This window comes from Drosophila virilis, chromosome 2 (genome assembly GCF_030788295.1).
Source record: "Drosophila virilis strain 15010-1051.87 chromosome 2, Dvir_AGI_RSII-ME, whole genome shotgun sequence".
Classification (NCBI taxonomy): domain Eukaryota; kingdom Metazoa; phylum Arthropoda; class Insecta; order Diptera; family Drosophilidae; genus Drosophila; species Drosophila virilis.
In genome coordinates, this window is record NC_091544.1 from 27,754,548 (window position 1) to 27,776,487 (window position 21,940).

At 39.7% G+C, this 21,940-nt stretch overlaps 5 protein-coding genes across 5 annotated transcripts; 1 reads left to right on the top strand and 4 right to left on the bottom strand.

The window, feature by feature from the left end:
• The first annotated feature begins 1,478 nt into the window (after nucleotides 1-1,478).
• Nucleotides 1,479-7,829, top strand: LOC6632411 (prion-like-(Q/N-rich) domain-bearing protein 25). Its single transcript, XM_002056171.4, has 11 exons — nucleotides 1,479-1,589; nucleotides 4,178-4,485; nucleotides 4,551-4,668; nucleotides 4,728-5,327; nucleotides 5,621-5,740; nucleotides 5,805-5,924; nucleotides 5,989-6,252; nucleotides 6,323-6,481; nucleotides 6,537-6,668; nucleotides 6,743-6,895; nucleotides 7,332-7,829. The coding sequence occupies exons 1-11, from the start codon at nucleotides 1,529-1,531 to the stop codon at nucleotides 7,430-7,432; spliced, it is 2,136 nt and encodes a 711-aa protein (XP_002056207.2). The 5' UTR covers nucleotides 1,479-1,528; the 3' UTR covers nucleotides 7,433-7,829.
• A 1,306-nt stretch (nucleotides 7,830-9,135) lies between these two features.
• On the bottom strand, nucleotides 9,136-11,735 carry LOC6637005 (probable cytochrome P450 304a1). The gene is made up of 4 exons (XM_002060397.4): nucleotides 11,601-11,735; nucleotides 11,290-11,541; nucleotides 9,568-10,430; nucleotides 9,136-9,501 (listed from the first exon to the last, which is right to left on the bottom strand). The coding sequence occupies exons 1-4, from the start codon at nucleotides 11,692-11,694 to the stop codon at nucleotides 9,175-9,177; spliced, it is 1,536 nt and encodes a 511-aa protein (XP_002060433.1). The 5' UTR covers nucleotides 11,695-11,735; the 3' UTR covers nucleotides 9,136-9,174.
• Nucleotides 11,736-12,416: 681 nt separating this feature from the next.
• On the bottom strand, nucleotides 12,417-15,016 carry LOC6637006 (probable cytochrome P450 304a1). Its single transcript, XM_002060396.4, has 4 exons — nucleotides 14,882-15,016; nucleotides 14,571-14,822; nucleotides 12,849-13,711; nucleotides 12,417-12,782 (listed from the first exon to the last, which is right to left on the bottom strand). Exons 1-4 carry the CDS (start codon nucleotides 14,973-14,975, stop codon nucleotides 12,456-12,458), a joined length of 1,536 nt encoding a protein of 511 aa, XP_002060432.1. The 5' UTR covers nucleotides 14,976-15,016; the 3' UTR covers nucleotides 12,417-12,455.
• A 683-nt stretch (nucleotides 15,017-15,699) lies between these two features.
• LOC116650341 (probable cytochrome P450 304a1) lies at nucleotides 15,700-18,299 on the bottom strand. The gene is made up of 4 exons (XM_032433747.2): nucleotides 18,165-18,299; nucleotides 17,854-18,105; nucleotides 16,132-16,994; nucleotides 15,700-16,065 (listed from the first exon to the last, which is right to left on the bottom strand). The coding sequence occupies exons 1-4, from the start codon at nucleotides 18,256-18,258 to the stop codon at nucleotides 15,739-15,741; spliced, it is 1,536 nt and encodes a 511-aa protein (XP_032289638.1). The 5' UTR covers nucleotides 18,259-18,299; the 3' UTR covers nucleotides 15,700-15,738.
• Nucleotides 18,300-18,982: 683 nt separating this feature from the next.
• LOC116650343 (probable cytochrome P450 304a1) lies at nucleotides 18,983-21,582 on the bottom strand. The gene is made up of 4 exons (XM_032433749.2): nucleotides 21,448-21,582; nucleotides 21,137-21,388; nucleotides 19,415-20,277; nucleotides 18,983-19,348 (listed from the first exon to the last, which is right to left on the bottom strand). Exons 1-4 carry the CDS (start codon nucleotides 21,539-21,541, stop codon nucleotides 19,022-19,024), a joined length of 1,536 nt encoding a protein of 511 aa, XP_032289640.1. The 5' UTR covers nucleotides 21,542-21,582; the 3' UTR covers nucleotides 18,983-19,021.
• Nucleotides 21,583-21,940: the final 358 nt, after the last annotated feature.

The following is a 21,940-nucleotide window of genomic DNA, read 5'->3' on the forward strand; positions in this document are numbered from 1 at the left end:
ATGGCTAGATCGACTCAGCTGTTAATGTTGATCAAGATCATGGTTCTCAACGGTTTTCGGTTTACGAAAAGTGCGAAACACTTTCGAGATTTGTTTTTACACAGAGCATTGAAAATGAGGAGCCCGTCTAACTCTTACGTTTTAAATTATTCAGCCAGTCTGTAAATAATTATATCTGTAAATTCACGATTCTTTTTTTAAATCATCTATCAGTAGGCTAGAGATAAACTTTTTTATAGACAATCACTGAAAATCAGAAGAGCAGATATAAAGGTTATAAGCTTATCAACGAAACTTGCTTGCTGAAGCTTACTTGATTTAGTGAGAATCGCGTAGTAAGACAATATTTTGTTCATTCTCAACTCAACATTTACACTTATTTAATGTATATTTCAATATCAAACAACAAACATAAGATTGTAAAAGTTGTTACTTTTATTTTAAATATAATTAAACTGTTTAAAATACGTACCAGTATTTTCAATGGCATCCGCCAAAGCCATAGCCACAGCCTGCTCAATAATTGAATTCGGCTCCACCTTTATTCATGCTGCCGCCTTCTCTTCAGTTTCCGCCGGCATCATCTCTGCTCAAGTTGCCGTCTCCTCCAATGTTATTAATATTAAAGCAATCATTTTTATGTGCATGGTATAAAGCTGTGCTAGCAGCTAACAATTGATATCGAGTAAGAATGAAAATGATTCCAAATAGACTTAAATCAAGAACAGAAAATGAATCCGAACTCGCTTTTTAGCCCAAATTGCAATCTAGAAGAGGCACAATCTTTTTTCAAATGAGAAAGATCTTAAATGCAATTATGTAGCAAAATAATGGCAAACAATTAAATTATTAAAGAAGAAAACATGATGAAAATCGGTTTAGTTTTCGCAAAATTATTTCCGATATATAGCATAGTATAGAATTAGTATTGTAGTGTATTGCAGAGTATAATATAGTATAGTATAGAATAGTATCGTATATTATGCATTTAATATAGAAGGGTCACGTATAAACTTTAAAAAGGAAAAGAAAATTAAGTTCAGTAAAAATGAAATTGTTATTGTAGTTACGAGTATAGGTTAAATTATAAAAATGTTTAGTACTCAATAAACAATTGAACAGGTGTTCACAGCCAGGTGTTAACATACGCTGAGATAAGCGAGAGTTTTGTCGTTCTGTGGCTGATTAACGAAAACTCAACGGTCTGTCAGATTAGCAAATAGCATGAGTAATTAGTATTTAATGCAGCCTTGGCAACAATAAAAACTGACTTTAAGCCCAACTTGATGGAGCCAAGGCATATGAAAGACTGCCTAATCAGCTTATTATGGGTCGATTGGCCATATTGGATAGGTGAAAACCCATTTAAAACCAAATCGATGTACAATTCTAATACTTGCGATAAGATTAGCGCTATCAAGCACCTAATGGAGCTACCGACTACCGTCAGCCAATTATTGGCCAAGTTTCAGTAACGATTTGCCTGTGGTTGCGTTTAAATTGACTTGTGGTAACACACACATACTCGATGGAAAACCCGAACCTTATTATATTACTCGGCATCCTGTGCGCCCTGCTCAGTCCACAAGGTATACAAGTATACTAGGATAAACAGCAATTTAGAAAGCCCAAACAATTCCTGACTCCAACTAGAATTCGAACTCGAACTCGAGCTCGAGTAGCAAGCGTTGAAATCATTCTGTGAGCAATGGCCGTTAATTGAATTAAAGTTGTTGTTCAGTGCAAAACTAAACAAAGTGTGAGCCCAAATTGGTATACAAATAATAAAAAAACAAATAAGTAAAACAATAACAGCGAACAAGTCAGTCATAATATTAAACAACAAAAGTAATTAATGCAAACGCAATCAAGGTCAAGTGCTTTGCCCTATTGACCCAAGCACCCATCTTACCAAAACAAAAAATTGAACCAAGTGAGAATGTTCTAGTCGGGAGTGCCCGACTAGTAGATTCGCTTGAGCCAGCGCAAAGCACCTGTTAGAAACACTTTAACTTCCGTCTATACACACACACACACATTTCTTTCGCCCGTCGCACACTTTTCTTGATCAACGCAGGTGGTCCGATATTTGTGATATGTGCAGGGAATAAATATGACAATCCAAGACTATATCTCGAAAATTCAATTTTATCAATTTCAAGCTTGTGATATTTGTGATATTCAGAGCATGTGGCAGATATCGGTAAAAAGAAAAGACAATAAACTCCTTCTGCATATGGCATAGGGTATTAACGAATGTAAAAGGAAAGGAACAACTGCGAAATTCCTGCCCGAAGGCCTTACAGCTTGAGAAATAGTTTCGCAGGCCACGGAAAATGGAAATTAAAGTGCCAAAGTGACGAGCAAATTTCAGCGTTGTTGTTTGAACTGAAACGGTTCTGTATGCGCATTTAAATGCCCTCATAAAGGATGCATCAAATTTTCAATTTCAATTGTATCCAGGTTTGGTTTCTTATAAGCTTCTACAATTTGTATAAAATAATTCCATGTTTTATTTTAAGAATTAGTGTTATTCCTTATACTTATGTATGTCAAATATTTCGTTATTTTGTTTTTCGATAAGCTATATCTTAGGTATTCGTATTTGTTAGGGTATTTAGAGCTTCTTAAAATTAATGAAAACTGTTTTCGGTTTTTAGTTTTATTCAACAACAGCCGGAAGTTGCTGGCGTATACGTAATAAATTATTGCTAGCTCACTTGCGTGCTGGAAAGCGTAACAGTCGCAAAGTATCGCAAACATTAAAGCTGAATGTTGGATTTTAAATAAGTTAATTAACAGTTGGGCACATGCTTTTGATTACCTAAATATTGGGCAGGTTTACTTTGCAGCAACAGGGTAAAAGTTGTACGTCTATAAAAATATATCTGGCGTTTATTTCGACTTACAAAATCAGAGAAATCTTTTAATTTTATTTTTTTTAAAGTTCCTTTAGTCAACTAAAGTGGAAAAGAACAGATAGGTAAAATTGATTTTTATTGTATTTGGCTTAAGTCCAGATATGGATGATTAAACTTCTAAACATATCCACTTAAGCCTTATAAACTTTATTTTCCTATAGATGGTATTAAAATTTAGTCATGACATGTATAAAGCATGCTAGGGGACATCTACGAAATTCTAGTGTCTTGAATATTATCAACCAACGTTGCAAACCTGCTTTGAACCTAACCTAAAGCCAACTCAAACCCAACCCAAACACGGATTCGACTTGGATACGATTAAATATATATATATATTAAAAAAAAAAAAACTATAGCCGCAAATTTAAGCATTTTACATTTTAGTCAGTATTTTTTTAGTGCAGAAAATGTAAGCAAGATTGGTTAAAAAAAACACTGAAGAAATGGACGGCAGGTAATATTGGCAAGCCACGTCGCAGTTAACGTCAAGCTCTGGAATTTTCTTTATGCATGTTCTATTTTTTCACTCGCGATTGTATTGTATATGTGTGCTGTTATTTTATTTAAATTTCTGTCCCTTAAAACGACAATTTTACTCGTAGGATATGAAACGATGGCAAGTAGCTTTTCCTACCTTTACTGTATCCTTTTACCCAATAAAAAAGTAACAAGATCAGAATTGTATCATATATTCAAACGCTTTCGAGTTTGTAATGGTCCCGGTTTAGCTGACATACAACATAGATTAATTAAAAATAAGCAAAAAATGTAATTAACAACGGCCTACTTCTCATTCATATAGCTGGCATGGGAAGAATCGGCCAAAAAAAGAGTTCTTGTACGGAAACATTTTTCAGCTTTTTATCTAGCTTGACGAGGGTTGTTTTCATTTCTTCTCACAAGCATGTAGGCCATATCTTATACCGAAAATAGCTTTTCCTTCTTGTTTATAACTTATTGCTAATTTTTCTTAATTGAAACAAAATATGTTACCCAACTGAGTACAAAATCAATATGAAAGCATTTATAAATCAAATTTTATTCGGCTGTCCGTCACAAAAGCAACTGCAATTATATTCAATTTCCAAGCATTTTCAATTATTAAAGCAGCCAAGTTAATTTGGGACAAGTATTGTCATGAGAATTGGTCGATATTGTTGAGCAATGGCGTCAAAGGCCTACAAATAGACAATGCGGGGCATATGTAAATCGGTTAAATGGTCAATGATATATGCATATTTAATTGATTGCAGGCGACGGCGGTGCATTGGCTGTATTTTGGCCATGTGAAAGCGATGCGGACTGCACAGCTGATGGCTCTAGCTGTGACCCAGACACGAGTCTATGTGAATGTCCCAGTTTCGATGAGGTCTTCTCCGAGAACTATACGCAATGCCTGACGACCTCGCTGATTGGTGACGCATGCCAAGACTCAGTTCAATGCAATCTTATGCCAACGGGAGCCAGTTGTAAAACCGGGGTCTGCGATTGCGCCGATGGCCAAATCTATCTGCGTGGCAAGTGTAGGCCAGTGAATGGACTCAACGAGCCCTGCGAAACGGTGCGACAAATAACTTGTTATTCAAATGAAACTCTTTGACAACTAATCCTCATCAACATTTGCAGGACTTGGACTGCTATTTTGGCTACGATCGAGCATCCGTTAGCTGTCAGGATAGCGTTTGCGCCTGTGCAAATGGCTATTATCACAGATATGGAAACATATGCCGTCGCAAATCAATGGGTAGCTTAACTGTACATTGCTGGTTAGTTTGATTAAATTAAATACATATTTGGTTTTAGAAAAAAACGATGCTTGCGTCGTTGATGCGGACTGTGATGCACTGGGCGCCGGTGCCGCCTGCGTGGGTCTAATATGTAACATTGTAGATGAGCAGACCACCACGCCCGAGGATAACGGTACTGGGACCACAGCAGAGGATAACGAAACAACCGAAAACGAGACCGAACCGAATCCAGATACAACAGAACCGGAGTCCAGTGCCACAACAATTATACCCAATAGCTTGGTGCGCGAAAAAAAGCAATTTGCCAAAGCTTTTGTTCATGCCACGCCCACACATAAAGATGCCGCCGCCCAGGCTACACTATTACTGACCAATGGCGATGGTGAGTTCCGGTTGACGCCACGTCATTCCCGTGAAATAGCCGTCCAGACGAGCATCGAGAAATACGAACTCAAAGAGCTGGGGCGCAGTTTTCGAAATGTGGCCACAGCTACGACAACCACCTCGACTAGCGCCAGCAGCCGGCACACCTCCACCAATACCCAGAACTATCGTCGCCGATTACCCGCCATCTTTCGCTATGATAATGAGGATATTAAAACATATTCCACGCTGGGATCAAGTCGCGATGACGACGATGTCGATGACAAAAAATGTGAGTAGAATGATAGAGTATGGTAAATTTTTGAAAAATAGGTGAGACTCGTACCTTTTTGAAAAACTAACTAAAAACTAAAATTTCTAGTACATAATTATAAATAATGTACCATCAAAATGGTAATTGCCATTAAATACTTGAATACTTAACACGACTCTTTTCTAAGTATTATTGCAAATCTTAAGATATAATTCGTATATGGCTTTATTTTTTCATAATTTTCAAACAGATGACAGCTACGTGTCTTATAGTTTTAATTAATTAATATAATGATTTTATTTAATTAATAGACGGCAGCAGCTGCACGGATAATGGCAAATCATGCACCGGCCTGGCCCACTCGATCTGCACAAACAAGATCTGCCTGTGTAGACAGGGCTATTATCCGCGGAATGGTAAATGTTTTGCAGGTAAGGGCAGCCCATGAAATATTGAAATTTACGCATTTGTATAGCAATTTGTTTCCTTTGGCAGAGCTCGGCGAGATAGCGGAGAGCAGCGACGAATGTGAATATGAGTTTGATCATTTGTCCAAGACTTGTATATGCCAAAAGAACTATTTCTACGAACGCGACCTGCGCAACTGCAGAAAACGTGAGTAGGAATTGAAGTAGGCAGAATTAAAAATATATATTTAATTTACGCTTACTTCTGGCAGCCATTCAGTATCACCTATCCTGCACATCGAACAGCCAATGTAGTCCCTATGGAGCCTCCTATTGCCATCCGCAGATACCCAGACGCTGCACGTGCGAGGAGTACGCACAGTACAATGAAATCTCGCAGCTCTGTGAGTACAAGGATGGCTTGGGTGCCGAGTGTGAGTCAAACGATGGCTGTGTTGTGGATCATTCCATTTGCTCAAATCGCTTCTGTGTGTGTCGCGACAACTATTTCGAGAAGAACGAAGCTTGCGTGCCAGGTCAGTTAAGATTCAGGCAGCTGGTACATCATCTATAAACAAATGTATATATCTACATTTCGTGTATTAGGCATTGGAGCCGAATGCTCAGAGGATGATGAGTGCATGGCTGAGAATACGGCATGCCTGGATCGCAGCACTAGCAACTCAGCCAAAGATTCGGAGCCGACGCGCTCCTGTCAATGCCGCAAGGGGTATGTGCACTTCAAGGATGAATGCCTCAAGGAAGGTAAGTGTCCCATGAGAATTCCTTCAGTTAGCTGTTGTAAACGTTATGCCTATAGCCGTGGAACTGGACGATGAATGCATCGATGATGAGCAGTGTAAACCCCTTCTGGCCAGCTGCAATGCGGAAGGCAAATGTGGCTGCACCGACGAGCAGCACGAGAAGAACGGAATTTGTGAAACGAAACGCCGTAAGCTTCAATGTGTAATAATATTTTAATTGAACTGTTCATACAAAGGCTGTTGTTGTTGTTTTTTTTTTTAGTGCTAAACGAGCCCTGCACAAAAGCCACAGAGTGTTTTGTTGAAAAGGATCCTGAGAATGTGGAATGCCGCAACTCCGTCTGTCAGTGTAAATTTGGTTATCAGGCCAGCACTGAGCAGAGGCAATGCATACGTGTAATGCCCAACAAAAAGAGTAAGATGAAAACTGCCAACTTTATATAATTTACTATATATATTACACATACTATCGGATATTAGTATATTGCGTAGGTCATCCAATTTTTTGCTATGATTTTATTTTTCTATAATTTAGACATTTTGTAAAGGATAATCCTAAGAATTTTAATATAATTCATTTAGATATTTGAAAATATGGGTTGAAGTTCATTCTTTAACAATAGTCTTAGATCTTAGATGTTTCAGAGATTTCCATCCAAGAGGGGTGAATTCTCGGAAAGGGTGAGCCGCGTTCCAAATTAGTTTGACGTTTAGCCAATGACAAATAAAAGTTTCACAAATTTTTCTCAGTTATGGATGGATTTCCATCTTACCATCTTAAATCTCATCAATAATAGACAGTTTTATATTCGGAGAAATTAATTAATAAAAATAATGTTCTATTTCCACAGATTCTTCCGGTAGGCCCAGCGCTCTTAAAATCATCACATTCGTATTGATAGGCTCCGCTTTTTTGATAACCAGCGCGGCCATTAAGCAGGCGTATTACTAAATGGAAAACTTCTCCCCCGCACCCAAAAGCAACTTTTTTTGTATTATTTAACACAGATTTAATATTAATTGTAAATGTTAAGAGTTGTGAACAATTCCCTGTGCATATATTGACGCCATATAAACTGGATAAAACTGACCCGGTTGCAGTCTTTTAAGGCGCATGCAGTATTAATCAATAAGGCGTGGCATGCATATATTAATTAACATTATATTAAGCTAACATATAGAATTTCAAGCAATAAATGATAATGCATAATCAGTGAGATATTTGCTCGCTTCTATCAATTAACTATACCTTAAGTAAAACTTAAAATTAAGGTTGATCAAATGTTGCGAAATTGACAGCAAAATTGTAAAATATGCGCTAATAAATTAAGACTTCAATACAAGTATATGAGAAATGGAATTATCTATAATATTATATGATCTATCAGTATAAATTTAAAGCAATATCCTTAGAAACTCTAAGGTTTCTTCCCATTCGGGTAAGTGGAAATGTAAACTTGTTTAAAATATCAAAATAAAATATCCATATCAAATGAATACAACATTTTAATATATTACCGTTAGACCAAAGACAATATGAACACAGTGTTTATACGGCGGGTATACATTTAATAATTCCGATTTTAATCAAACTGTGCAAAAGTGTATAAACCATAGTACAAATATATTCGAGCGATAGTTCCTATCAGCTTTAGTGGTGCAATTAAAACTCTTAAAACCTCCATAAAATTCAAATTTATCAAGTTATTATAACCATAGTTGTTAAAAACAAAAAGTTCATCATAAAAATTAAATTCGTACCAATATTGTTCGATTAGGAGAACTCCCCCTCTCATGTCTGAATTATTATTAGATTCTTATTTAAATAAGGGTATATATAAAAATGTAAATATATACTTAGTATTAGTAGGAGGAGGATAGTGCTACGTGCTACTTGAATGCATGAGAATCGCATAGTAGGGCATCTCTTGAAAATACTTTTTTATTATAGAGCGGCATGCATGAAAACGTGAAAATACTTACATACTTTCTTAAAGACATGCATAAGAATTTATATGGACACATATGCAGCTACATACATGCATAAATATATACATTAATAAATATATGCATACATAAGTACACAAACGCATACATGCTTACAAACTTACATTCAATTATACATACATTCGTTCATGCATACAAAGAAATATGCATATATACATTCATGTATGCATACCAGAATACATCAAAGCATACATACATACATTCATACATATAAGACTGCATATTAACATACTTGCATGCATAAACACATACGCGCATGCACATATGTGCGTGCATAAAACATGCAAGCATAAATACATGCATGCATACAAATATTTACACATGATACATAAATTCATTAATAAGTACATGCATATAAATACATCCATCCATTGATGCATACATAAGAATATTACTACATGCATGCAGGCATATGTACATTCATATATACCAGAAAGGAAGTAAGCTTTATCAGTCTTTGGTAAAAGTGAAAATATATAACAGACAACCTGGCGTTGCCCGGCCCAAGCTGATATCTTCGCAGTTGAAAATTCTCGTCCGTGAAATTATTTAAATTAAGATAATAAGAGATAAATCACCAGATGAAACAGATAATTGACAGAAAAACAAGAAACTCATCAACTCTGTGGGAGAGATAGACACAACTCGTAACATGTTTCAAGTCAAATATATTTTAAATGCAAGAACCTAACGCTCTTTTAGCTGCACCCAAAAATCTGGAGGCGTTATAATTAAGCCACTGTTATTCTTGGTTAGATCTGGTAGTGTATCGCCGGGCGCCAGGGTATAGTCGAAGTTCTGCAGCATGGCTGTGGTCATCAGGAAGAGCATGTTCCGTGCAAAGGTCTCGCCGGCACACAGACGCTTGCCGGCGCCAAAGGGCAGGGATACGTCCAGCTTGAGGCACAATTGACCCTGATTGTCCAGAAAGCGTTCGGGCCGAAACTTTTCGGGATCCGACCAAATGCGTTTGTCCATGTGATAGGCATACAGGCTGGGTATGATAACAGTGCCCTGTGAAAAGATAAAAGAGAAGTTCGATAGCTAACGCAATTTCGTGAGATCATCTTATTAACGCACCTTAGGTATGCGATAGCCCATCAGTTCGGTATCGTTAAGTGCTTTGTGTGGCACATTCGATGGCACCAATGTCTCAATGCGCAGATTTTCACGTATGGTCGCCTCCGTATATGGCATATTCTTGCGATCCTCCAACGTGGGCAAACGTCCGCTGCCCACCACCTCATCGATCTCGCGTTGTACGCGTTTCGCGACCTCGGGATAGAGCATCATGTACTGGACAATCAGTGACAATTGGGAACCAATTGCCGTGAAGGCGGGAAATGAGAAGTCGACGAGGCCCATGATGAATTGCTCCCGATTAAAGCCATATTCTTCGGGCAGGCCCTTTTTCATCTCGGCTATATAGAGATCCAGAAAGTTGCGCTCGCTGCAGTCATCATAGCTATCAATGTGACGATCCACAAATTCCGAAAAGTAGGCACGTACATATAAATTTGCCTCATTCAACTTGTTATAGCCGCTCGCCTCCGGCCAGATGTATCGTATCCAGGGTATTATGCTCAACAATCTGCCGTAGTCGTCCGCATTGCGCTGGAACTGTAAGCCCAACTGAACAAGCTTCACTAACTTGGCCATTTCAGACCGGGCCAGGCGCTCGTTGTACAAAATGTGAAAGTGACTATTGGCCGAGAAGGGATTAAAGAGCAATGGCAATTGCACCCGATAACCGCCCGGCTTTACCAGATGATGCTCGTGCTCATAGCGCGGACCGTTGCGAATCATGTCCAGCATATCGGTTATTTCCTCCTTAATGATTAGCTCCAACTGATCGAAACGACGACCGAAACCGAAGTCGCGCAGATAACGTAAGATAAAGCGTCGCTGTTCTTTCCAGAGTATTCCTTCCTGAAAGAATATGCCTAGAAATAACATATGAACGATTATTAAATATATATACGATTATAATCAAACTAGTGCAATCTTCTGTTTTTATTTTGACCCTGAACCCGTATAATGTGCAAGTGTACGTAACAGGCAAACGTAAAAAACTCTCATCCTATAAAATATACATAGTCTTCGACAGCATCAAGAGCCAAGCAGAATAGCTGCTCCCCGTTCATACGGTTGTGTTAGACTAAAAAGAGTAGAGTTCATAAATGCGAAACTAAGTCCCACTCCCCCCCTCCAAGACCGCTTCGCACAAATTCGGGTGCCACATAAATGGGCTTGAAAATTTGTAAAGGATCCGACCGTAAACAGCTAAGCTCTTACAGGGTATCTCTGAGTCAAGCATTCCTGACAGCACTTTTACTTGTTCTCTATACTGTCGGGTTACAAAGGTTTACTGACTTATTATATCAGACCACCAATGCTTATCGGCACCTAGCTGGCTGGCTATAGCAGTACTTCCGAAACATTTCGAGAGGGACCTATTAAATTCCAGATAATGATAAAGTTTTCTGTTCGAATAAGTGAAAGTGCTGTGGTGGAGAATGCTCGACTACAAGATATCCCGCAGCCATCTCCGAAAGATTAAATGTTTAGCTTCTTTATTTATCGGATCGTTATGAAAGTTTTAGGATGGTATTTAAGATGTAAACAAAGATCCACAATGCAAAAAATTAAAATCGAACTTACTTAATCGGTTTATATACAAGGAGATGGGCTGAAACCAAACAATGTATTATAAAGGAGTAAGTTAAATATTATGGGAATATCATTATATATATCCTACGGGAGATTATTGATCTTCTGTTATCAAAATTTTTTAAAACAAACCTCGCACACAATCGCCAGGATCACGCATTTTGCTCAGAAAGAGGGGAGGTCGTCCATCGTAGGTCTGATCGTTTAATATTTCGCGCACACCTTCTCCGTTGTGCACCACGGCCACAGGAAAACAGCCGACAAATAGACCAATAATGTCCGATTTGTACCACTTGCTAAGTATTAAAGCAGCCTTGTGTAGATATTTGTAATCGATCAGAAGCATAAAAAGATAGCTTCCAAAAATGGGCAGTCGCGGTGGACCTGCAAGGATAAATGCCAGTTAATCACACGCGAATTTCGGGTGAACCGCTTTTGCAAACCGGGCGGAAAGCCTGCAGGACGACCGACTGCATATTTATAAGACAGATATAGAAATATGATCGAGCACAATGCCAGCAAGAGAGCAGTTAACATTTTGCACGCGCTCCGATTTAAGTTCAGGGCAATACTGATCTATTCGAATCAGCGACACAGCTATATAATAACAATTGCCTGATAATGTTATATATTGGATTTGTTTTAAACTTAGAAATCGCAGACATTTTTGCAATTATGATTACGATTGCGATTTCACAATCTGTATATGTCGAACTTCAGAACTGTGGTCCGATATTATATGCATACAAAGAAATATGCATATATACATTCATGTATGCATACCAGAATACATCAAAGCATACATACATACATTCATACATATAAGACTGCATATTAACATACTTGCATGCATAAACACATACGCGCATGCACATATGTGCGTGCATAAAACATGCAAGCATAAATACATGCATGCATACAAATATTTACACATGATACATAAATTCATTAATAAGTACATGCATATAAATACATCCATCCATTGATGCATACATAAGAATATTACTACATGCATGCAGGCATATGTACATTCATATATACCAGAAAGGAAGTAAGCTTTATCAGTCTTTGGTAAAAGTGAAAATATATAACAGACAACCTGGCGTTGCCCGGCCCAAGCTGATATCTTCGCAGTTGAAAATTCTCGTCCGTGAAATTATTTAAATTAAGATAATAAGAGATAAATCACCAGATGAAACAGATAATTGACAGAAAAACAAGAAACTCATCAACTCTGTGGGAGAGATAGACACAACTCGTAACATGTTTCAAGTCAAATATATTTTAAATGCAAGAACCTAACGCTCTTTTAGCTGCACCCAAAAATCTGGAGGCGTTATAATTAAGCCACTGTTATTCTTGGTTAGATCTGGTAGTGTATCGCCGGGCGCCAGGGTATAGTCGAAGTTCTGCAGCATGGCTGTGGTCATCAGGAAGAGCATGTTCCGTGCAAAGGTCTCGCCGGCACACAGACGCTTGCCGGCGCCAAAGGGCAGGGATACGTCCAGCTTGAGGCACAATTGACCCTGATTGTCCAGAAAGCGTTCGGGCCGAAACTTTTCGGGATCCGACCAAATGCGTTTGTCCATGTGATAGGCATACAGGCTGGGTATGATAACAGTGCCCTGTGAAAAGATAAAAGAGAAGTTCGATAGCTAACGCAATTTCGTGAGATCATCTTATTAACGCACCTTAGGTATGCGATAGCCCATCAGTTCGGTATCGTTAAGTGCTTTGTGTGGCACATTCGATGGCACCAATGTCTCAATGCGCAGATTTTCACGTATGGTCGCCTCCGTATATGGCATATTCTTGCGATCCTCCAACGTGGGCAAACGTCCGCTGCCCACCACCTCATCGATCTCGCGTTGTACGCGTTTCGCGACCTCGGGATAGAGCATCATGTACTGGACAATCAGTGACAATTGGGAACCAATTGCCGTGAAGGCGGGAAATGAGAAGTCGACGAGGCCCATGATGAATTGCTCCCGATTAAAGCCATATTCTTCGGGCAGGCCCTTTTTCATCTCGGCTATATAGAGATCCAGAAAGTTGCGCTCGCTGCAGTCATCATAGCTATCAATGTGACGATCCACAAATTCCGAAAAGTAGGCACGTACATATAAATTTGCCTCATTCAACTTGTTATAGCCGCTCGCCTCCGGCCAGATGTATCGTATCCAGGGTATTATGCTCAACAATCTGCCGTAGTCGTCCGCATTGCGCTGGAACTGTAAGCCCAACTGAACAAGCTTCACTAACTTGGCCATTTCAGACCGGGCCAGGCGCTCGTTGTACAAAATGTGAAAGTGACTATTGGCCGAGAAGGGATTAAAGAGCAATGGCAATTGCACCCGATAACCGCCCGGCTTTACCAGATGATGCTCGTGCTCATAGCGCGGACCGTTGCGAATCATGTCCAGCATATCGGTTATTTCCTCCTTAATGATTAGCTCCAACTGATCGAAACGACGACCGAAACCGAAGTCGCGCAGATAACGTAAGATAAAGCGTCGCTGTTCTTTCCAGAGTATTCCTTCCTGAAAGAATATGCCTAGAAATAACATATGAACGATTATTAAATATATATACGATTATAATCAAACTAGTGCAATCTTCTGTTTTTATTTTGACCCTGAACCCGTATAATGTGCAAGTGTACGTAACAGGCAAACGTAAACAACTCTCATCCTATAAAATATACATAGTCTTCGACAGCATCAAGAGCCAAGCAGAATAGCTGCTCCCCGTTCATACGGTTGTGTTAGACTAAAAAGAGTAGAGTTCATAAATGCGAAACTAAGTCCCACTCCCCCCCTCCAAGACCGCTTCGCACAAATTCGGGTGCCACATAAATGGGCTTGAAAATTTGTAAAGGATCCGACCGTAAACAGCTAAGCTCTTACAGGGTATCTCTGAGTCAAGCATTCCTGACAGCACTTTTACTTGTTCTCTATACTGTCGGGTTACAAAGGTTTACTGACTTATTATATCAGACCACCAATGCTTATCGGCACCTAGCTGGCTGGCTATAGCAGTACTTCCGAAACATTTCGAGAGGGACCTATTAAATTCCAGATAATGATAAAGTTTTCTGTTCGAATAAGTGAAAGTGCTGTGGTGGAGAATGCTCGACTACAAGATATCCCGCAGCCATCTCCGAAAGATTAAATGTTTAGCTTCTTTATTTATCGGATCGTTATGAAAGTTTTAGGATGGTATTTAAGATGTAAACAAAGATCCACAATGCAAAAAATTAAAATCGAACTTACTTAATCGGTTTATATACAAGGAGATGGGCTGAAACCAAACAATGTATTATAAAGGAGTAAGTTAAATATTATGGGAATATCATTATATATATCCTACGGGAGATTATTGATCTTCTGTTATCAAAATTTTTTAAAACAAACCTCGCACACAATCGCCAGGATCACGCATTTTGCTCAGAAAGAGGGGAGGTCGTCCATCGTAGGTCTGATCGTTTAATATTTCGCGCACACCTTCTCCGTTGTGCACCACGGCCACAGGAAAACAGCCGACAAATAGACCAATAATGTCCGATTTGTACCACTTGCTAAGTATTAAAGCAGCCTTGTGTAGATATTTGTAATCGATCAGAAGCATAAAAAGATAGCTTCCAAAAATGGGCAGTCGCGGTGGACCTGCAAGGATAAATGCCAGTTAATCACACGCGAATTTCGGGTGAACCGCTTTTGCAAACCGGGCGGAAAGCCTGCAGGACGACCGACTGCATATTTATAAGACAGATATAGAAATATGATCGAGCACAATGCCAGCAAGAGAGCAGTTAACATTTTGCACGCGCTCCGATTTAAGTTCAGGGCAATACTGATCTATTCGAATCAGCGACACAGCTATATAATAACAATTGCCTGATAATGTTATATATTGGATTTGTTTTAAACTTAGAAATCGCAGACATTTTTGCAATTATGATTACGATTGCGATTTCACAATCTGTATATATGTCGAACTTCAGAACTGTGGTCCGATATTATATGCATACAAAGAAATATGCATATATACATTCATGTATGCATACCAGAATACATCAAAGCATACATACATACATTCATACATATAAGACTGCATATTAACATACTTGCATGCATAAACACATACGCGCATGCACATATGTGCGTGCATAAAACATGCAAGCATAAATACATGCATGCATACAAATATTTACACATGATACATAAATTCATTAATAAGTACATGCATATAAATACATCCATCCATTGATGCATACATAAGAATATTACTACATGCATGCAGGCATATGTACATTCATATATACCAGAAAGGAAGTAAGCTTTATCAGTCTTTGGTAAAAGTGAAAATATATAACAGACAACCTGGCGTTGCCCGGCCCAAGCTGATATCTTCGCAGTTGAAAATTCTCGTCCGTGAAATTATTTAAATTAAGATAATAAGAGATAAATCACCAGATGAAACAGATAATTGACAGAAAAACAAGAAACTCATCAACTCTGTGGGAGAGATAGACACAACTCGTAACATGTTTCAAGTCAAATATATTTTAAATGCAAGAACCTAACGCTCTTTTAGCTGCACCCAAAAATCTGGAGGCGTTATAATTAAGCCACTGTTATTCTTGGTTAGATCTGGTAGTGTATCGCCGGGCGCCAGGGTATAGTCGAAGTTCTGCAGCATGGCTGTGGTCATCAGGAAGAGCATGTTCCGTGCAAAGGTCTCGCCGGCACACAGACGCTTGCCGGCGCCAAAGGGCAGGGATACGTCCAGCTTGAGGCACAATTGACCCTGATTGTCCAGAAAGCGTTCGGGCCGAAACTTTTCGGGATCCGACCAAATGCGTTTGTCCATGTGATAGGCATACAGGCTGGGTATGATAACAGTGCCCTGTGAAAAGATAAAAGAGAAGTTCGATAGCTAACGCAATTTCGTGAGATCATCTTATTAACGCACCTTAGGTATGCGATAGCCCATCAGTTCGGTATCGTTAAGTGCTTTGTGTGGCACATTCGATGGCACCAATGTCTCAATGCGCAGATTTTCACGTATGGTCGCCTCCGTATATGGCATATTCTTGCGATCCTCCAACGTGGGCAAACGTCCGCTGCCCACCACCTCATCGATCTCGCGTTGTACGCGTTTCGCGACCTCGGGATAGAGCATCATGTACTGGACAATCAGTGACAATTGGGAACCAATTGCCGTGAAGGCGGGAAATGAGAAGTCGACGAGGCCCATGATGAATTGCTCCCGATTAAAGCCATATTCTTCGGGCAGGCCCTTTTTCATCTCGGCTATATAGAGATCCAGAAAGTTGCGCTCGCTGCAGTCATCATAGCTATCAATGTGACGATCCACAAATTCCGAAAAGTAGGCACGTACATATAAATTTGCCTCATTCAACTTGTTATAGCCGCTCGCCTCCGGCCAGATGTATCGTATCCAGGGTATTATGCTCAACAATCTGCCGTAGTCGTCCGCATTGCGCTGGAACTGTAAGCCCAACTGAACAAGCTTCACTAACTTGGCCATTTCAGACCGGGCCAGGCGCTCGTTGTACAAAATGTGAAAGTGACTATTGGCCGAGAAGGGATTAAAGAGCAATGGCAATTGCACCCGATAACCGCCCGGCTTTACCAGATGATGCTCGTGCTCATAGCGCGGACCGTTGCGAATCATGTCCAGCATATCGGTTATTTCCTCCTTAATGATTAGCTCCAACTGATCGAAACGACGACCGAAACCGAAGTCGCGCAGATAACGTAAGATAAAGCGTCGCTGTTCTTTCCAGAGTATTCCTTCCTGAAAGAATATGCCTAGAAATAACATATGAACGATTATTAAATATATATACGATTATAATCAAACTAGTGCAATCTTCTGTTTTTATTTTGACCCTGAACCCGTATAATGTGCAAGTGTACGTAACAGGCAAACGTAAACAACTCTCATCCTATAAAATATACATAGTCTTCGACAGCATCAAGAGCCAAGCAGAATAGCTGCTCCCCGTTCATACGGTTGTGTTAGACTAAAAAGAGTAGAGTTCATAAATGCGAAACTAAGTCCCACTCCCCCCCTCCAAGACCGCTTCGCACAAATTCGGGTGCCACATAAATGGGCTTGAAAATTTGTAAAGGATCCGACCGTAAACAGCTAAGCTCTTACAGGGTATCTCTGAGTCAAGCATTCCTGACAGCACTTTTACTTGTTCTCTATACTGTCGGGTTACAAAGGTTTACTGACTTATTATATCAGACCACCAATGCTTATCGGCACCTAGCTGGCTGGCTATAGCAGTACTTCCGAAACATTTCGAGAGGGACCTATTAAATTCCAGATAATGATAAAGTTTTCTGTTCGAATAAGTGAAAGTGCTGTGGTGGAGAATGCTCGACTACAAGATATCCCGCAGCCATCTCCGAAAGATTAAATGTTTAGCTTCTTTATTTATCGGATCGTTATGAAAGTTTTAGGATGGTATTTAAGATGTAAACAAAGATCCACAATGCAAAAAATTAAAATCGAACTTACTTAATCGGTTTATATACAAGGAGATGGGCTGAAACCAAACAATGTATTATAAAGGAGTAAGTTAAATATTATGGGAATATCATTATATATATCCTACGGGAGATTATTGATCTTCTGTTATCAAAATTTTTTAAAACAAACCTCGCACACAATCGCCAGGATCACGCATTTTGCTCAGAAAGAGGGGAGGTCGTCCATCGTAGGTCTGATCGTTTAATATTTCGCGCACACCTTCTCCGTTGTGCACCACGGCCACAGGAAAACAGCCGACAAATAGACCAATAATGTCCGATTTGTACCACTTGCTAAGTATTAAAGCAGCCTTGTGTAGATATTTGTAATCGATCAGAAGCATAAAAAGATAGCTTCCAAAAATGGGCAGTCGCGGTGGACCTGCAAGGATAAATGCCAGTTAATCACACGCGAATTTCGGGTGAACCGCTTTTGCAAACCGGGCGGAAAGCCTGCAGGACGACCGACTGCATATTTATAAGACAGATATAGAAATATGATCGAGCACAATGCCAGCAAGAGAGCAGTTAACATTTTGCACGCGCTCCGATTTAAGTTCAGGGCAATACTGATCTATTCGAATCAGCGACACAGCTATATAATAACAATTGCCTGATAATGTTATATATTGGATTTGTTTTAAACTTAGAAATCGCAGACATTTTTGCAATTATGATTACGATTGCGATTTCACAATCTGTATATATGTCGAACTTCAGAACTGTGGTCCGATATTATATGCATACAAAGAAATATGCATATATACATTCATGTATGCATACCAGAATACATCAAAGCATACATACATACATTCATACATATAAGACTGCATATTAACATACTTGCATGCATAAACACATACGCGCATGCACATATGTGCGTGCATAAAACATGCAAGCATAAATACATGCATGCATACAAATATTTACACATGATACATAAATTCATTAATAAGTACATGCATATAAATACATCCATCCATTGATGCATACATAAGAATATTACTACATGCATGCAGGCATATGTACATTCATATATACCAGAAAGGAAGTAAGCTTTATCAGTCTTTGGTAAAAGTGAAAATATATAACAGACAACCTGGCGTTGCCCGGCCCAAGCTGATATCTTCGCAGTTGAAAATTCTCGTCCGTGAAATTATTTAAATTAAGATAATAAGAGATAAATCACCAGATGAAACAGATAATTGACAGAAAAACAAGAAACTCATCAACTCTGTGGGAGAGATAGACACAACTCGTAACATGTTTCAAGTCAAATATATTTTAAATGCAAGAACCTAACGCTCTTTTAGCTGCACCCAAAAATCTGGAGGCGTTATAATTAAGCCACTGTTATTCTTGGTTAGATCTGGTAGTGTATCGCCGGGCGCCAGGGTATAGTCGAAGTTCTGCAGCATGGCTGTGGTCATCAGGAAGAGCATGTTCCGTGCAAAGGTCTCGCCGGCACACAGACGCTTGCCGGCGCCAAAGGGCAGGGATACGTCCAGCTTGAGGCACAATTGACCCTGATTGTCCAGAAAGCGTTCGGGCCGAAACTTTTCGGGATCCGACCAAATGCGTTTGTCCATGTGATAGGCATACAGGCTGGGTATGATAACAGTGCCCTGTGAAAAGATAAAAGAGAAGTTCGATAGCTAACGCAATTTCGTGAGATCATCTTATTAACGCACCTTAGGTATGCGATAGCCCATCAGTTCGGTATCGTTAAGTGCTTTGTGTGGCACATTCGATGGCACCAATGTCTCAATGCGCAGATTTTCACGTATGGTCGCCTCCGTATATGGCATATTCTTGCGATCCTCCAACGTGGGCAAACGTCCGCTGCCCACCACCTCATCGATCTCGCGTTGTACGCGTTTCGCGACCTCGGGATAGAGCATCATGTACTGGACAATCAGTGACAATTGGGAACCAATTGCCGTGAAGGCGGGAAATGAGAAGTCGACGAGGCCCATGATGAATTGCTCCCGATTAAAGCCATATTCTTCGGGCAGGCCCTTTTTCATCTCGGCTATATAGAGATCCAGAAAGTTGCGCTCGCTGCAGTCATCATAGCTATCAATGTGACGATCCACAAATTCCGAAAAGTAGGCACGTACATATAAATTTGCCTCATTCAACTTGTTATAGCCGCTCGCCTCCGGCCAGATGTATCGTATCCAGGGTATTATGCTCAACAATCTGCCGTAGTCGTCCGCATTGCGCTGGAACTGTAAGCCCAACTGAACAAGCTTCACTAACTTGGCCATTTCAGACCGGGCCAGGCGCTCGTTGTACAAAATGTGAAAGTGACTATTGGCCGAGAAGGGATTAAAGAGCAATGGCAATTGCACCCGATAACCGCCCGGCTTTACCAGATGATGCTCGTGCTCATAGCGCGGACCGTTGCGAATCATGTCCAGCATATCGGTTATTTCCTCCTTAATGATTAGCTCCAACTGATCGAAACGACGACCGAAACCGAAGTCGCGCAGATAACGTAAGATAAAGCGTCGCTGTTCTTTCCAGAGTATTCCTTCCTGAAAGAATATGCCTAGAAATAACATATGAACGATTATTAAATATATATACGATTATAATCAAACTAGTGCAATCTTCTGTTTTTATTTTGACCCTGAACCCGTATAATGTGCAAGTGTACGTAACAGGCAAACGTAAAAAACTCTCATCCTATAAAATATACATAGTCTTCGACAGCATCAAGAGCCAAGCAGAATAGCTGCTCCCCGTTCATACGGTTGTGTTAGACTAAAAAGAGTAGAGTTCATAAATGCGAAACTAAGTCCCACTCCCCCCCTCCAAGACCGCTTCGCACAAATTCGGGTGCCACATAAATGGGCTTGAAAATTTGTAAAGGATCCGACCGTAAACAGCTAAGCTCTTACAGGGTATCTCTGAGTCAAGCATTCCTGACAGCACTTTTACTTGTTCTCTATACTGTCGGGTTACAAAGGTTTACTGACTTATTATATCAGACCACCAATGCTTATCGGCACCTAGCTGGCTGGCTATAGCAGTACTTCCGAAACATTTCGAGAGGGACCTATTAAATTCCAGATAATGATAAAGTTTTCTGTTCGAATAAGTGAAAGTGCTGTGGTGGAGAATGCTCGACTACAAGATATCCCGCAGCCATCTCCGAAAGATTAAATGTTTAGCTTCTTTATTTATCGGATCGTTATGAAAGTTTTAGGATGGTATTTAAGATGTAAACAAAGATCCACAATGCAAAAAATTAAAATCGAACTTACTTAATCGGTTTATATACAAGGAGATGGGCTGAAACCAAACAATGTATTATAAAGGAGTAAGTTAAATATTATGGGAATATCATTATATATATCCTACGGGAGATTATTGATCTTCTGTTATCAAAATTTTTTAAAACAAACCTCGCACACAATCGCCAGGATCACGCATTTTGCTCAGAAAGAGGGGAGGTCGTCCATCGTAGGTCTGATCGTTTAATATTTCGCGCACACCTTCTCCGTTGTGCACCACGGCCACAGGAAAACAGCCGACAAATAGACCAATAATGTCCGATTTGTACCACTTGCTAAGTATTAAAGCAGCCTTGTGTAGATATTTGTAATCGATCAGAAGCATAAAAAGATAGCTTCCAAAAATGGGCAGTCGCGGTGGACCTGCAAGGATAAATGCCAGTTAATCACACGCGAATTTCGGGTGAACCGCTTTTGCAAACCGGGCGGAAAGCCTGCAGGACGACCGACTGCATATTTATAAGACAGATATAGAAATATGATCGAGCACAATGCCAGCAAGAGAGCAGTTAACATTTTGCACGCGCTCCGATTTAAGTTCAGGGCAATACTGATCTATTCGAATCAGCGACACAGCTATATAATAACAATTGCCTGATAATGTTATATATTGGATTTGTTTTAAACTTAGAAATCGCAGACATTTTTGCAATTATGATTACGATTGCGATTTCACAATCTGTATATATGTCGAACTTCAGAACTGTGGTCCGATATTATATGCATACAAAGAAATATGCATATATACATTCATGTATGCATACCAGAATACATCAAAGCATACATACATACATTCATACATATAAGACTGCATATTAACATACTTGCATGCATAAACACATACGCGCATGCACATATGTGCGTGCATAAAACATGCAAGCATAAATACATGCATGCATACAAATATTTACACAT

What these genes read in the sequence shown, in the direction of transcription:
- LOC6632411 (XM_002056171.4), top strand. Translation starts at nt 1,529, where the DNA reads ATGGAAAACCCGAACCTTATTATATTACTCGGCATCCTGTGCGCCCTG. An exon ending in GAATGGTAAATGTTTTGCAG is followed by an intron (nt 5,741 to 5,804) that starts GTAAGGGCAGCC and finishes TTCCTTTGGCAG; the next exon opens with AGCTCGGCGAGATAGCGGAG. An exon ending in AATTTGTGAAACGAAACGCC is followed by an intron (nt 6,669 to 6,742) that starts GTAAGCTTCAAT and finishes TTTTTTTTTTAG; the next exon opens with TGCTAAACGAGCCCTGCACA.
- LOC6637005 (XM_002060397.4), bottom strand. Translation starts at nt 11,694, where the DNA reads ATGTTAACTGCTCTCTTGCTGGCATTGTGCTCGATCATATTTCTATAT. An exon ending in TCCTGCAGGCTTTCCGCCCG is followed by an intron (nt 11,542 to 11,600) that starts GTTTGCAAAAGC and finishes TTATCCTTGCAG; the next exon opens with GTCCACCGCGACTGCCCATT. An exon ending in TGGGCTATCGCATACCTAAG is followed by an intron (nt 9,502 to 9,567) that starts GTGCGTTAATAA and finishes ATCTTTTCACAG; the next exon opens with GGCACTGTTATCATACCCAG.
- LOC6637006 (XM_002060396.4), bottom strand. Translation starts at nt 14,975, where the DNA reads ATGTTAACTGCTCTCTTGCTGGCATTGTGCTCGATCATATTTCTATAT. An exon ending in TCCTGGCGATTGTGTGCGAG is followed by an intron (nt 13,712 to 14,570) that starts GTTTGTTTTAAA and finishes TGTTATTTCTAG; the next exon opens with GCATATTCTTTCAGGAAGGA. An exon ending in TGGGCTATCGCATACCTAAG is followed by an intron (nt 12,783 to 12,848) that starts GTGCGTTAATAA and finishes ATCTTTTCACAG; the next exon opens with GGCACTGTTATCATACCCAG.
- LOC116650341 (XM_032433747.2), bottom strand. Translation starts at nt 18,258, where the DNA reads ATGTTAACTGCTCTCTTGCTGGCATTGTGCTCGATCATATTTCTATAT. An exon ending in TCCTGGCGATTGTGTGCGAG is followed by an intron (nt 16,995 to 17,853) that starts GTTTGTTTTAAA and finishes TGTTATTTCTAG; the next exon opens with GCATATTCTTTCAGGAAGGA. An exon ending in TGGGCTATCGCATACCTAAG is followed by an intron (nt 16,066 to 16,131) that starts GTGCGTTAATAA and finishes ATCTTTTCACAG; the next exon opens with GGCACTGTTATCATACCCAG.
- LOC116650343 (XM_032433749.2), bottom strand. Translation starts at nt 21,541, where the DNA reads ATGTTAACTGCTCTCTTGCTGGCATTGTGCTCGATCATATTTCTATAT. An exon ending in TCCTGGCGATTGTGTGCGAG is followed by an intron (nt 20,278 to 21,136) that starts GTTTGTTTTAAA and finishes TGTTATTTCTAG; the next exon opens with GCATATTCTTTCAGGAAGGA. An exon ending in TGGGCTATCGCATACCTAAG is followed by an intron (nt 19,349 to 19,414) that starts GTGCGTTAATAA and finishes ATCTTTTCACAG; the next exon opens with GGCACTGTTATCATACCCAG.